This window comes from Pempheris klunzingeri, chromosome 23 (genome assembly GCF_042242105.1).
Source record: "Pempheris klunzingeri isolate RE-2024b chromosome 23, fPemKlu1.hap1, whole genome shotgun sequence".
Lineage (NCBI taxonomy): Eukaryota > Metazoa > Chordata > Actinopteri > Acropomatiformes > Pempheridae > Pempheris > Pempheris klunzingeri.
In genome coordinates, this window is record NC_092034.1 from 10,137,371 (window position 1) to 10,152,050 (window position 14,680).

General features: G+C 39.1%; 1 protein-coding gene across 9 annotated transcripts in view; it reads left to right on the forward strand.

The window, feature by feature from the left end:
* The window catches only part of LOC139222766 (receptor-type tyrosine-protein phosphatase delta-like), a 195,457-nt gene that overhangs the window by 169,290 nt on the left and 11,487 nt on the right, over positions 1-14,680 (forward strand). For 5 of the 9 annotated variants that reach the window (XM_070854619.1, XM_070854621.1, XM_070854622.1 and 2 more), the window contains 7 exons: positions 1,621-1,733; positions 3,775-3,816; positions 4,387-4,484; positions 7,298-7,421; positions 10,301-10,476; positions 12,192-12,311; positions 12,413-12,567. In XM_070854619.1, the coding sequence (XP_070710720.1) occupies positions 1,621-1,733; positions 3,775-3,816; positions 4,387-4,484; positions 7,298-7,421; positions 10,301-10,476; positions 12,192-12,311; positions 12,413-12,567 (828 nt within the window). The remainder of the gene's footprint in view (positions 1-1,620; positions 1,734-3,774; positions 3,817-4,386; positions 4,485-7,297; positions 7,422-10,300; positions 10,477-12,191; positions 12,312-12,412; positions 12,568-14,680) is intronic. The other 4 variants (XM_070854623.1, XM_070854624.1, XM_070854626.1 and 1 more) reach the window with 1 other exon arrangement.

Consider the following 14,680-nt stretch of genomic DNA (forward strand, 5'->3'; position numbering starts at 1 on the left):
AGAAGCATGAATCAGAATAAATTGTACACCTACACATAGAATATTTGAAGTAAAATCATGTCTGCTACCAGGCCAATAGAGTCTGGTATTTTTTTCTATTAAAAATGTTTTAAAAATGCATTTTAATGAAGTACATGCTTAATTTATACACATTCATTCAAAAGTATGATCCTGCTTGTGGTTCGCAATTATGATACCATAAGAATATTCATATCTCTTGATTTTAATAAATGCAACAGTAGTAGGTTTTATTTGCAGGAAAAGACAGACACAGTAATTAGGAGTCAAGAGATGACTTTTATGCTTGAACAAGAAGCAATCAGTTGAAACTGCTTGAAATAGCAGAGATACAATGTACAAATCTTGGATGCACCTGGGAAACTGTAGTATTTGAAACAAAGAGCTCCAAGGCTGCATAATTGAGCATAATCTCTGAAGTGAAGCATCACTAATCTTCCACGCAAAGCAAAATTGAGATATGATTGGTATCGTTTGTCTCATATGCAGTCAGTCATTCACTTATTCTACAGGAAAGTTTCTGGAATTCTCCATTATATAAAGCCAAAGGTCTTACCACCTAATGTTGTGTCGATATTTCTTTTCTTGCTGACCAATGGAGCAGCAAACCAGACAGGTAAGAGTGAGAAAGAAGCAGAGACGAACTATTCCCTCTAAACCCTTTTGCTCCCTAACCTGTATATACTATACCTAAACATATAGACATTGGTCGCCTACTGGAGTTGTTGTCATTCGTGAAGTCATGGTATATGCTTCAAAATGAACATGTTAAACATGTGGTACTATTAATCATGCACAAATGTGTTGGTTTTTCCTAATAATTAACTTTAAATTATTAATATGAAAAATTTCCAATGTATTACCTCTCCATTATACATATTTGAAATTACGAGTGAGTGACCTTTTACAAAATATATGATCCATGTCAGTGACCAATTTTGTGTTGATTTTCATGAACAAACTGCATTGCCATCTATGAAAGGGACACGTAATTCATGCAGCCTCGTGTCAAAGGTGACAATGTTGTTCACTAAAAATATGTGAAAAAGAGACACAACAACAACACAGACTCTCTACAAATATGAATATTTAAAGTTGCATTCAAAATAGTGAAAATAAACGAAAAGAGAGTGGAACAAATAACAAGAACACTTTACAACACAATACAATCCAGTGCAAAAGAGGGTGTGTTTTATGCCCTTTTGTTTTAAATACAGTGACAAGACTAGATTGCAATATAATGCAATCTAAACACCACCCCTAATCACAGCTTCAAAATTACTATAGAGTCGAATTGAGTATCTGACACCATCACTGAGAAGTGAACATAAGGCTTCACTAAAGGTAGTATTTCATGGCTAAGGGCTATTGTATTGGATTGCATTGTACTGTGGTGATGTTTAGTCCACCCCCTGTAGCCTTGTATGTATGTATGTATTGTAAGAATGCAGTCCCGTCACCTCCTTAATTACATATGTGCCTACAGTATTTATTAGGCCACAAGGCAAGGCTTTGAGGTTACACACTACGAGTTAAGAGTTTTGAGCACTAATAAAAGAAGACTTCCTCAAAAATAATAACAATTTGCTGTTTGTTCTGCAGAAAAAGAGCAGAATCTGAAGCTAGGAAAGGCAGTCTCCCCAACAGCAAGGAAATGCCACTGCATCACCCCACTGACCCTGTAGAGCTTCGGCGTCTAAACTTCCAAACGCCTGGTACGTATGCCAAATCAAGCCAGTGATGTCCGTCTCTTTAACTGAGAATTTACAACTGAATATGCACTGTAAGAAGAGATGCCAATGCTACTGATTGATTGCTTAAAAGAATAATTTATATATGCAATTAGCATTTGCAAACACTGCTGACACTGAAACGTAATGCCGTAAAAAGTACCCATCATCTTTGCAGTTAGATTGGCATAGAACAAGTGAGCAGGTTGCTGGTAGACAATGGACAGGTGCTTAGAGAAAGCACAGAGGGTCAAAACTGACAGTTTCCTCCCCGGAGACACTTCTCCATGGAAAATGAAGAGGCAGAAATGCAAGCTTGACAGTTTCATGGCAGCTGTCGTCTTCCTCTGCACCTGCGTCATCCAGGTCATCAAGACTTGTCATGCTTACTTAGAATAGAATAGAGCACTCCTGCTTGGATGGTATCCTGCTGCTAGAAGTCACAGGAGGCAGCACTGGGGAAGGTGAGGGAAATACAAAGTGTGTCATCGCTCTGTGCCCCATTTTGTATGCGAGCCAAAGGATAGCGACGAAAAAGTGGTGACAAGCTGTAAACACTAGTGTTTACTCGCTCTGACCTTTTGTGCTGAGGTGAGTGGTGGTCAGTGGTCATGCCTTGGCTCAGTCATGTGACCGTTTCCCGCCTGGGGAAAAGATGCGAGTCACAGGCCATTTATCACCTAGAAAGCAGGTATGCATCTTTGCCCCCGTACTGGCCGAGAGAGAGACACTTAACTGCCGTTTGAGTTCCTCTGGCACCAACTGCTTTGGGACAGGTGTTCAGAGACTGCCAATAATGTTGTAATATCAAAGCCATATTTTTCAGGTCAGCTAGTATGAAAGGAGGATGAATTATCCCTGCAGGCTCATTTTTGAAAAAAATATGCATATTTATGAAAGCTCTTCAATGATGTTAGGACCATTACTGGCTGTTTCATCCTGGCAGAGGGGTATTTTTCTTTTTGGCTCAAAGTGATCTCAACCATCCTCCCACTTTTTCACTCGCCTCTCAAGCCATCATCCTGCCCCCCGCCCCCATCACCACCAGCCTTTCTGAGAGCTGGTATCTTGGCTCTCTTGCTACTCAAAGAGAACCAAACATTTTTTCCACAACGTGACCACTTTCTCTCAAGCCTCGAAGCACTTCTACATTAGACCACCTCTCTCCCCTACTCTCTCTACCCTTTCTTCACCTCTTTACCCCTCAATGGACATTTTCATCTTAAGGATGCTTGATGTTTGAGCGACGGCTGGTTGGAAATGGTACTTTCATTGTCCCCCAGTGGTGGAAATGGATTTTGAGTAGCAGGCTGCAATAGAAACACCCTTTACCGTCTTTCAGAGAGACGTGAGAGTGGGTGGGAAAATGAGGCACAGCTTCCATTAGCTAATGCCTACTTGTGCCAGCAACCAAAATGAAACATTACCTTAGAGTTGGAGAGGCAGAGGTTGTCACACAACTGGTGTGTCAAAATGGCACCTGAATTCTTAAGTTAAGCAGAGTGATGTTCACAGGCTGGATTGCGACTGCATGTACAAAAATGTGTCTTGGTGAACATCAGGGTTGTTGAAACACTTATGATGATTTCTCTACATCTGAACCTTAAATATAATGATGACTTATATCTCGGCTACCAGTCATATTTAACAATGTCAGTTCTACATTGTCAAAGTCAAGTGAACATCTGCAGTTAGAATGCTGTAGACGATGCAAGTAGTGTATCACCATGTCAGCAACCTCAAGTTAAAATGAATGTCAAATAATATCCTACGGTGACTCGACTTTGGTCATCTGCAAGGATTTTTTATTCCCTGTACGCTTTCTTATTTCTATGAAATAAGCATGATGCCATAGCCAAGCTTCTACCATGACGATTTGTATGTTACTAATGGATGTACCATTTAGAGTACACATTATCACTCAACTACTTGTCACATTTCAATTTCTACCCTCTGTTTGTGGAATAGTCATCACATTGCTATGACATCTGCAATGTATTTAATTACACCGCGGTTTCCTCCACAGGTTCAGGTGCGCCCAGTCACCCCAGTAACCTCCATTTGTCAAGTTAGTTGGTCTCGATTATGCATTTGACATGATTTGTTTGGGTTTTTTTGTTTTGTTTTTTAGCTTTAATTCCTTTACTTTTCCTTGTTTCTGCCTAGTCTTGTATTTCCATCCCCATCTAATCCATCTGGTGTTAATGCTATGTCATCACAGGAGGCGGAGTTTGGAATGACAGCCTGAAAACATGTCATCACTCAAAGCAGACGTCAACATCTGGCCTAACATTTTGAATGTGTTTTGTTTTTTTGTTTTTTGGGATGTTTGTTTGTGTCTGTCTCACTGTCATGCTAACTATCCACGGCAGCTTTCTGTGTAAATAACGTTCTTCTCTCTCAATAGGGAGAGTCCCAGTGGGGCAAGTGTGCTCGATGACTTCTCATTGGCTTCTGTGTCCATATTCTCTCTATGAGCATGGCCACTGCTTTGAGTGAACAAACTAGCCTAACAAGAGCCACTCTTCCATTCCCCCTGTTAAACACACATTCTGCTTATCAAATGATTCACTGTTGGCTGCTTGGCTGGTACTGTCTTACAGCCTGGTGACTGACCTTCAGTCTGTTTGTTTGATAGGTATGGCTAGCCACCCTCCAATCCCAATTTTGGACCTAGCAGATCATCTGGAGCGCTTGAAAGCCAACGACAACCTCAAGTTTTCACAGGAATATGAGGTAAATGTCAGAAATGTTGATTTAGCAATTGATATGTGATAAATGCCATAGCAAGAGTGTTGTGGCATAAAGACAACAATACAACATCGTATTATACAGCACGTACCAGGGGTTCATGCCAACCACACAACATTGTGTCAGCTGGCTTTGGTAGTGGAGTCAGGAGGTACTTTTATGAAGAATATCTCCAGCACACCAACTCAGAGATCTGAAATCAGTCAGTATACCTTTTTCACGGCAGGCATTTTGACACATCATAGCAGAAAACACACAGGTGCAATTGATTATTAACAGTATCTGCCACCCAGTTCCAGGGCCCTAATACTGTGCATGCTGGCACATTGACATTACTTACTGAAACACTTGAACAGAGGCCATCATTAATGTTATTAGTAACACCTGTCCTTTTTTGCTATGACAAGTCAAAAATATCTGCTGCAAAATAGACCCATTTGAGTAAAAATGGCAGCATGACAGCTGCAACAACACCACCCAGCACAAAAATGTAAGATGGAGCAAACAACATGAGAACACTGAGCATAGAGAACACTATATACAGCACAGAAGGATATTCAGCATTGTTTATCCTGGAAAAACCTAATGTTTTACTGCCTGGATGGAAGAGACTCAAGCACTACCAGAGTCTAGACATTTCAAAGGCTACAGTTTACTGACACTGGTTCAACCAATCATATTTACACACACCGTCTCCCACTGTTGGTATAAAAATGCATCATGGAATGAAGGTAATAGTTTTAATTGGACTTTCATACATCAACGTATTTAAATTTTAAGTACCAACAAGCCCTGTGGGTTATAGTCAGACTATGTAAAGGTTTCTTTCATATTGGATTGGCATTGTAGATGAACCGATGTTTACAGAGCACTCATGAAGCCTGAAAAACTGAGCAAGAGGTCTTTTCAGGAGCATTGTGTTAGAAAGGAACAGTCACCCTCTCTCTGCAGGTCCTGCAAAGGCTCCAAAATCTATGAGGTCACCATATGGGTGGCTGCCAAGCTGCCCAATCATTACTGCAGCTTAAGTACATTGAATTCCAATTTCATAGTGCTTATTCCAGAGCAGTGGAAAGCAATTTTGCGAGCATAATGAAATAAAGATTTTTTTATTATGAGCAATGTTGCAGCCCACTGTTTCAACATATTTTGATAAAATATCAGGCTTAGCCAGTGGTTTGTCCCCTGCATATTGCTGCTTTAGGTGATTTTTACAGATAAAATGTATTATTGTATTCACATTGAGTTCATATGCTCTTAAACACCTCTTCTTTCCATGGCCATATAAGTGTTATTAAGTTTGTCATTATTAAACTGGTCCATGTTATTTTCTAAGCATTCATTGCACCTATAAATTACCCTAAGACATAAAAGTTTGATCATATTCAGATTTGTCTAGATTATAAGCAAGGTCAGTGTGGCTATGTGTTAGTTAGTGTTAGTTGCAATGTGTCACATTGCACTTGGGGTTCCAGGCTACTTTAGTGAAGATTAAATCATATAAGAAGTCTATCGTCAACACAAGCACAATATTTTCCCTGTGTGAGTGTGTGTATGTGAAATGGAATGCTGTCTTTCATGTCTTTGTTTTTTTTTTTTTGTTTGTTTTTGTGATATTATTTCTTATAGTTCATTTATCGGTGATAATCTCTGCTTTATAAAGCTTCAAGAGGACTTGGATAACAAATTCTGTTCAACCAGTCTCAAGTGGTATTTCTAGTATGTGCCATAAAGTCCAAACAAAAAAATCTAATGAGGAAAGTTGCTGGAACACAAGCTTTTCTTTTGTGACCAATTCAGAATTTATCTTTTTGTAGATCCAATTACTTATATGTGTGGTTATCTACAAAAGACAACATGTAATTCACAGTTATTTTAAGTCAAATTTCCATCCACAAAATACTCTTTCCCACTTTTAATTTAAGATTTGCAGACTGAAAGTGTCAACAGATTCCAGTGTCTGTTGACATCCCATTTCCTACAAGATACTGAGAGGCCAAAATAGATTCTGCTTATATTAACTAAGGACACAAGTCTGGGTTGGACTATTCATCAACAATGTAAATCAGCCCTCTATCAGAGAAGAATAATTTCTTTTTGGACTTCTGTACTTGTGTCACACATTTTATCGTCACAACTTGATTTAAGTGCCTGCATGTTTTATGTGTAGAAAGTGGACACCCACTGTCTATTATAGGCTATCATATACAGTATGTAACCTTAAGACAAACTCTTCTGCACTGAAGGACTAGAGATCAAGCAATATTTTATCAATATTTCACAACCTTTCTCATTCGTTTTTACACATGAAGAAGTCTAACAGCAGCACTACAAATCATTATGCATAACATTAATTCAAAAGGTTTATTTATAGCCAAATGTACCGTCAGTGTAGAGACAAAAATAGACTGCCGGACAAAAAGGGATACATTGGTGATACAAGACTGAATTCATCAGAGCTTTCACTTGTATAAACTGCCTTCCTTGAAGTATTGGCAAACAAAGGCCTGGTAAACGTCTAAAGACAAACTGCACAAGACAGTATGGCCTCGGGTTTCAATTACACTCTGAAAAGAGATGCATTTAAACATCAGAAAAATGCAATAGATCATATTAGCATTTTCAATTGTTCTGTAGTGAAAGGCATATTTCTGTAAGCTTTCAGATATTGATCTTGCATAAACACCTCATGGGCAATCGCCATAGAGCTGAATTCAATCTTAGCAATAAACTACTGCTAAATGTTTATATAGTGCAAAACATTCCATTTTAACAACACATTTCTTTCTACTTCACAGTCCATCGACCCTGGTCAGCAGTTCACATGGGAGCACTCTAACCTGGAGGTCAACAAACCAAAGAACAGATATGCCAACGTGATTGCCTATGACCATTCCAGAGTCTTGCTCTCTGCTATTGACGGTATGCTGCCCACCAACATCTTCCCTCCCAGCTGCTGTATCGATTCTAAAGACAGCCTGTGCAACAGTATCTTTAAGACCTCAGGAGTGCAACCACACTGTACTTTTAGAATATATTCCTACACAGGCATATCATACTACTTATTTTCTTTCATGCCTCAGGTGTTTGCAAAGAGATGGCATTAGAAAAAGGCAATTTTCCCAGAGCAAAGCATTCAGATTAAACAATGACCTACAGTAAGAAGTGCAAATAAGTTCTTCCACCATCTGTTTCTCTCACTGTCAGGTGATTCTTTCATAATGCCTCATGTTGACCTTCCGTAAGCATAACTTATACCTCGAAAAAACAGCAGTGAGCACACTGGAACAACACATTATAGCAGTGCACATTATAATTTGCAATGGCCATTACATTACTTGTTTGTGGCCGTGCGTTTTCAAAATGCCTTTGCTCATTTGCTACCTGGTTGAAGCTGACAAACAAAACTTACAGCAACACACAAGATAAAATGCCAAGATCACATTGGCCAGAGTGACACAGTCAATGAGGCATCACTAAGGCATTATATGGACAGGACTCCCTCAAGATGTGGTTGCAGTGCTCTTAACATCAGGTCCCAACCTTGCAGCTCGATAGTGACAAGTTCTGGCTTGAACTAGCCCAGTAAGATTCTTTGGCACATTAAAAATGTTTTGCACAGTACGGCACAGCTTCCAAAGAAGGAAAGGCCATTTTGAAATGGCTAGTTAAGTGCTGGGTCCATCTCCAATTTATTTAATTAAACACAATTCTACATACACACACAGCTATTAATTAACCATTTACATTTAGCTGCTCCAAGGAGGGTGAAGGAAAATAAACAAAGTAATAAATGGCTAATGTGACAAAAACAGATAGATAAAGACTTAGAGAGCCCCTTTTGCAGTATCTCAGAAACAACACACAGCTTGAGTGTTGATGGAAGTCCATTAGCAAGGCGTATAAACACATCTGCACAACCACATTGGAGTCTTTGTGCTATAGCAAGCGAGTAGTTCTCAGCCAGGGGGACATGAGGGACTTCCGCTTTTCCTTCTAAAGCTTAAACAAAGCTTTTTGGCAAGCAATGAGTCTATTGTTTACTCTGATTGAGTTCTTTGAATAAAAAGGGATTTGGGATTTGACATCAGAATTTGAAGACAGCTATAGTACTTTCAGAATTCATTGATGTGGGGATGGATCAGCAGAATCTTTGGACTACAGGCGCTCTGATGCTTGAGTACCTTTGTGGACTTTAATTGTCATAACATCACTGACTTTGCTCTACTTTTCATGAGTGACGAGGCACCACTTTCTGCCAAGTTGCCTGACCAGAGAAAACATGCACTTAGCAGGATTTAAATGGTATCTAAAGTTAATCCTTAAAATTTTGTTTGCCCTTCATTTGCCAGAATTGCACAGTCTCTAATTTCAATTAGTATGGATAAGTTTCTGTCAGTACAATCCCCACAAATTTAATCAATTCTGTGTTCTTTTTTGAACATTAAAGTTATGTAACAGTTCACTACTTTTTCTATTGTTCTATATTTAGTGTGGAAGCTGTATATTTGAGTCTTGGGCCAAAGACGTCATTACTTCTAATCTAATCAAATATCTAATATAATGTTACAACTTCAGCATTCTGTCCTTTAGTAGGAGAATGTAGGAATCTGAGAAAGTGTGGTCTTCTCTAAAACCCTCCTGTATTTCTTTTGAGATTCATGTGCTTTTCTAGGAGGACTACTGAAAAACACTGCAGCAATGTTTATTTCTCAATAAGCATATTGACATAAAAAAATGGGAGAATTTATACAAATCCTGAGTGACAGCAAGCATAAAGGCAAAATCCATTTGCAAATGTGCATTTAACAACTTGCCTCATTCTCAGTAATGTCTCTTTTTGCTTTTGCTTTTCAATTTGAACATGCACTGGGCTTAATTGTATTTATCCCTTGTCCATCATGGAAATGTGCAGTCGTCTGGCTGTGGACAACTTCAACAGCAAAAGAGAGGGCTGTGAAAAAAATAATGTGGGCTGGTTTTTGAGTGTGTTCATATTCCATTTTCTTTCCCTTTTTTCTGTTGAATAAGTTACCTGGGAGTAAAAGGGAGTCTGGGGGAGAGGGGGTGAGGAAGCAGTTGGAGTGAGGGGATTCTCTGATACGTGGCGTCCATGCAGATGAGACTTATCTTGGTCGACCATGTGTGCACGAAGCCCCTAAACTGCCAGTCCTAAAGCATTGACTAGCTGTCAGCTCTGTCTCTTTCGCCTGGATTCGCAAAGGCTGCTGTGCCTTTCATTTAATATAAGCAAAGGGAAGGAGGACTGAGGAGGAGAGGGGGAAAATTGTTTTGCTAGTTTTTTGTTGATTTGTTTTTCTCCATGTGAGGTGATAGACTTTTACAGACCAAGCTTTATCTGTAAGCCAGTTGAAGATATGGAAGAGGGACACAAAAACTGCGGATTTAAATGTGTTGCTGATAGCAAATACAAATCCTTATGGACTGTAACACAGGTTCCAAATGTGACAGTCTTATTCTATTTTTCCGATTTAACACTAACAGAAAGAATGGATAGCTCCACAAGCTGTTGTCCCTTTATATGGGAGAATATCTGACATTATCTTAAATATATGTAGAATACATATGTAGAATATATGTAAAATCAAGTCTTGGACCAACATAGGAAGCAACATTGTGAAATTTATAGTCTTTTCCACATTGTGTTAAATAAACAAAGTTAAGCACATTATTTGAGATATCACTTTTAGGTCCAACTCCCTCCATTAAGAAATCCTTATCTAACTGTTTTGCATACCAACTCAGCTTAGCAACTCAATCCACACCATGTCTCTTTTTAGGTATCCCTGGAAGCGACTATATCAATGCCAACTACATTGATGGCTACAGGAAGCAGAATGCCTACATTGCCACCCAAGGATCTCTGCCAGAGACATTTGGTGAATTCTGGAGGATGATCTGGGAGCAGAGGAGTGCAATCGTTGTCATGATGACCAAACTGGAGGAGAGATCCAGGGTAAGAGACAGAACATGCAATAATTCTCCATATTTCAATATTTAGCCAATTTTCTCAGGATTTCTTTCTTTTTCTCCAACGTGTTGTATTAAAACGAAGTGACAAGGTTTAACACAGAATTGTGGGGGCATTTGTTTTATTTCTATTTTAAGCTTTGGAATGCATAACCCCAACTCATAAATGCTAAAAGTTATGTGCACATGAAGTAAAACGTTTTAAAAATGCCATTTTTGAAGCTAGTTACATAATTTTTCCATGTCTCATTTTACATAGTAAAGTTGCAGTATAGAGTCCTCCAATTCTGTTTACCCTCTATTGTTGACATGATCAGTTTGACCCCCTTATCTTTATTTGTGACCTTGTTTAATTTGTACAGTGTGTCGTACTCTGGCCCTTCTTAGATGCTTTTGCATTTATTCTCCAGGAGAAACCTGGTTGCACTCTGTTACTCACTGATATCCTCAATTCTCCTTAAGACACCTTCTGTTGTTGTTTAGACCTGACTGATTAGTGGCATATCTCCCTTCATTAGTCTAGCACTGCTGAAGCCATTGGATAACAATCAGTGATAAAAACACTCAAAGGCTAGAAAAAGGCACACTGCCCTGCTGGATGCGTTGACATGGTCAGAAGTCACTTTCTCTCTTGCACATCTTACAGTGTTTGACTGAGCACATGAAAGACTGCAAGCTGCTGACCTTCACACTTATGTGCCTCCTCTAAGAGCCTGGCATAGTGTTAACAGGGCTGCTGACTCAATCAAGACAGTAGTTTTCACTCAGTATGAACAATCAGCAAAGCAAATGTACTCTTTTGGTGGCTTTTAAACATTATAGATACTTGCATGATTCTTTGATTTCTGGCAGGGGTCTATTTCACCTTATAGATGCTTTGTGATAAACAGTAAGTGTGCTTCTTGACCTCCTGCAAAACATCCCCAAACATGATCCTGCCATATTATGATGTTGTTTGACATTCGTAGCACATAATGCGCTTTTGTTCCTGCCCAAAGCTCCAGTTTTTCATATTAATCAGTCATATCATTTGCTGCAAAGCACTAAAGCTATTTATTAATGCTACGGATTTTTAAAGCTCGAGTATCTGCAAGTAAATGCTATTACGCAGAATTTCATGAAATTGTTGATAGTACACTTGTTAGATATTTGAATATACCATTGGTACAACTGTTGTCCAGTTATCATACTTTTCAACAGACACAGAGCATCAGGCAACAGGACATTTCATTTTGCATTGCTAAAACCACATCTATTCTAATGGACAATATAAAGGAAACCAGTAGTGCTTCCCTTTGTCAGCTAAGCAGAAATGCAATAATGTAACAGTTTTTATTACCTGCTAAGTGGGAAACAAAGCTGTACACTATAATAGCAATAAAGCTGAGCAGGTAATACAGATACAAGCTGTGGTTACCTTTGTAATTATAGAAATCCCAGCTCTGTATAAATATCTCAGGCCATTTAATTAATTATGAAAATCAAACTTAGTTGACAGGAATGAGGGGAATCTGGATATTTATTTTGCCATTTACCAATGACTTTGTGTATTTGTATTCAGTAAAAGACCTCAAATATATAGATAAAGATTTTTTGGATTAATCAACAAATACATCAAGGCTAATCTGTAACTCGAATGCAGAAAGTGTTCCTACATTCCTATCCAGACCTCATCTAATGTGCTATTTCTCTCCACTGCAGGTGAAATGTGACCAGTACTGGCCTACAAGAGCGACAGAGACATATGGCCTCATCCAAGTAACACTGCTAGACACAGTTGAGCTGGCCACATACTGTGTCAGGACATTTGCACTTTTTAAAGTAAGACCTACCTGTTGACCTATAGTAACTGCCTAGACAGCAGCTGTCAAGTAACTGATGTGAGTTGTGATGGTCACTAACCTCTCCTAATCCATATTCAGAATGGCTCCAGTGAGAAGAGAGAGGTGAGGCAGTTCCAGTTCACGGCCTGGCCAGACCACGGGGTACCAGAGCACCCCACTCCATTCCTGGCCTTCCTGAGACGGGTGAAAGCTTGCAATCCTCCAGATGCAGGGCCCATGGTGGTACACTGCAGGTAAGAAACAACATGGTTTCCTAAAAACATCCTCAAGCATGAAATTGATTTTGTTCTCTCCATTTGCTGTAATGAATATATGAATATATATGACAATACAGTACATTCATGGTTATTTAAAGGTTTATATGCGAGTCATTTGTGTACTGATAAGAGACTTTTAAAAGAAATCAGACATGAACCTGAAGAATAAATGTTGTCTAAAGGACAATATTTGATAGGGAGTAATTTATGGCCCACTGTAAGCCCAAACAAATCAGCCTACTGGCTTTTACGGAAGGCACATTAAATCTGAAGGTGTTTTCAACATCACAGCACAAAGAGTACTAGTGTCATTGCCCTCAGCAAACTTAAACGTCTCCTCCCACACACTGACACACAAATACATGCAAGCCTGTCGTGTTCCTTGCTACAGCACCAACATGTCGCACATCAGCAGCCCACAAGTCCTCGGCTTATCCCTTGGGTTATTGCATCTGAAACAAATAACTTTCACTTTCACGCCAACTACACTTCCCTCAGCTACATAAGCGGCCAGACTCCCAACAGAGAGGCACAAGGACATAGCACAGACTTCTGGCGTCTCTCAACTCAAGAAGTCATCAGAGGCTCTGCACAGAGAGAGCAAGTGACTGAAGGGGGAAAAAAAGACAAAATGAAGAAACAGCGATAGTGACTGTAATAGATACAAACTTGTGTTTGAAAGTGACAAAAAGGGAAGGGGGATTATTGAAGAATTAGAATTACCACATGCTGAAGTTAATTAGAGCTAGTTGCCGACTCACTTAAAATTGAAAATCCTGACTTTTTACAATGAAGCAGAATGCAGGAATTAATGTCACTGCGCAGATGGGAGGTTTTAATTCCTCTGGCTCCCTATCAGATGCAGTCATTTCCAAGCTCCATATCCTTTGAGATGGCAACTACTCACTTTATGTGCAACAACGATTTTATATAGAGCCATCTCTTATATTTACATACTTGCAAAATATTGTTTTGTGGTAAAGAGCAGAAAAGTATATTTGTACTGTAGAAATGTTTATTTTGCTGGCTAAACGAAATAAAAAAAAAATGTTGCTCATAATTAACAGCATGGAGTAATCTCTTGAGCAGTTGATTAATTAGTTGGTGCACCAAAAATTGCAGCTTGCTATGTACAGTGGGGCAAAAAAGTATTTAGTCAGCCACCAATTGTGCAAGTTCTCCCACTTAAAAAGATGAGAGAGGCCTGTAACTTTCATCATAGGTACACTTCAACTATGAGAGACAAAATGAGAAAAAAAAATCCAGAAAATCACATTGTCTGATTTTTAAAGAATTTATTTGCAAATTATAGCAGAAAATAAGTATTTGGTCAATAACAAAAGTTCATCTCAATACTTTGTTATATGCCCTTTGTTGGCAATGACAGAGGTCAAACGTTTTCTGTAAGTCTTCACAAGGTTTTCACACACTGTTGCTGGTATTTTGGCCCATTCCTCCATGCAGATCTCCTCTAGAGCAGTGATGTTTGGGGCTGTCGCTGGGCAACACGGACTTTCAACTCCCTTCAAAGATTTTCTATGGGGTTGAGATCTGGAGACTGGCTAGGCCACTCCAGAACCTTGAAATGCTTCTTACGAAGCCACTCCTTCATTGCCCGGGTGGTGTGTTTGGGATCATTGTCATGCTGAAAGACCCAGCCACATTTCATCTTCAATGCCTTTGCTGATGGAAGAGCCAGAAATCTTGCTTGTTTGTAGGTGACCAAATACTTATTTTAATTTACCAATTAATTCATTAAAAATCCTACAATGTGATTTCCTGGATTCTTTCCCCCTATTCTGTCTCTCATAGTTGACGTGTACCTATGATGAAAATTACAGGCGCCTCTCATCTTTTTAAGTGGGAGAACTTGCACAATTGGTGGCTGACTAAATACTTTTTTGCCCCACTGTATGTGCTGAGGGGCCTTCGGCAAAGAAGACATAAAAATAAGAAATCAAGGGCTCTAGACTTGTGTGTTTGAATGGTAGTGAATTAGATTAAAGTTAGAACTGTATAAATTAAACTGCACAGTGTTCCCATAGTCTGTAAATCAGTAATTACAGCCATGTTCATTTATCCTAACTGT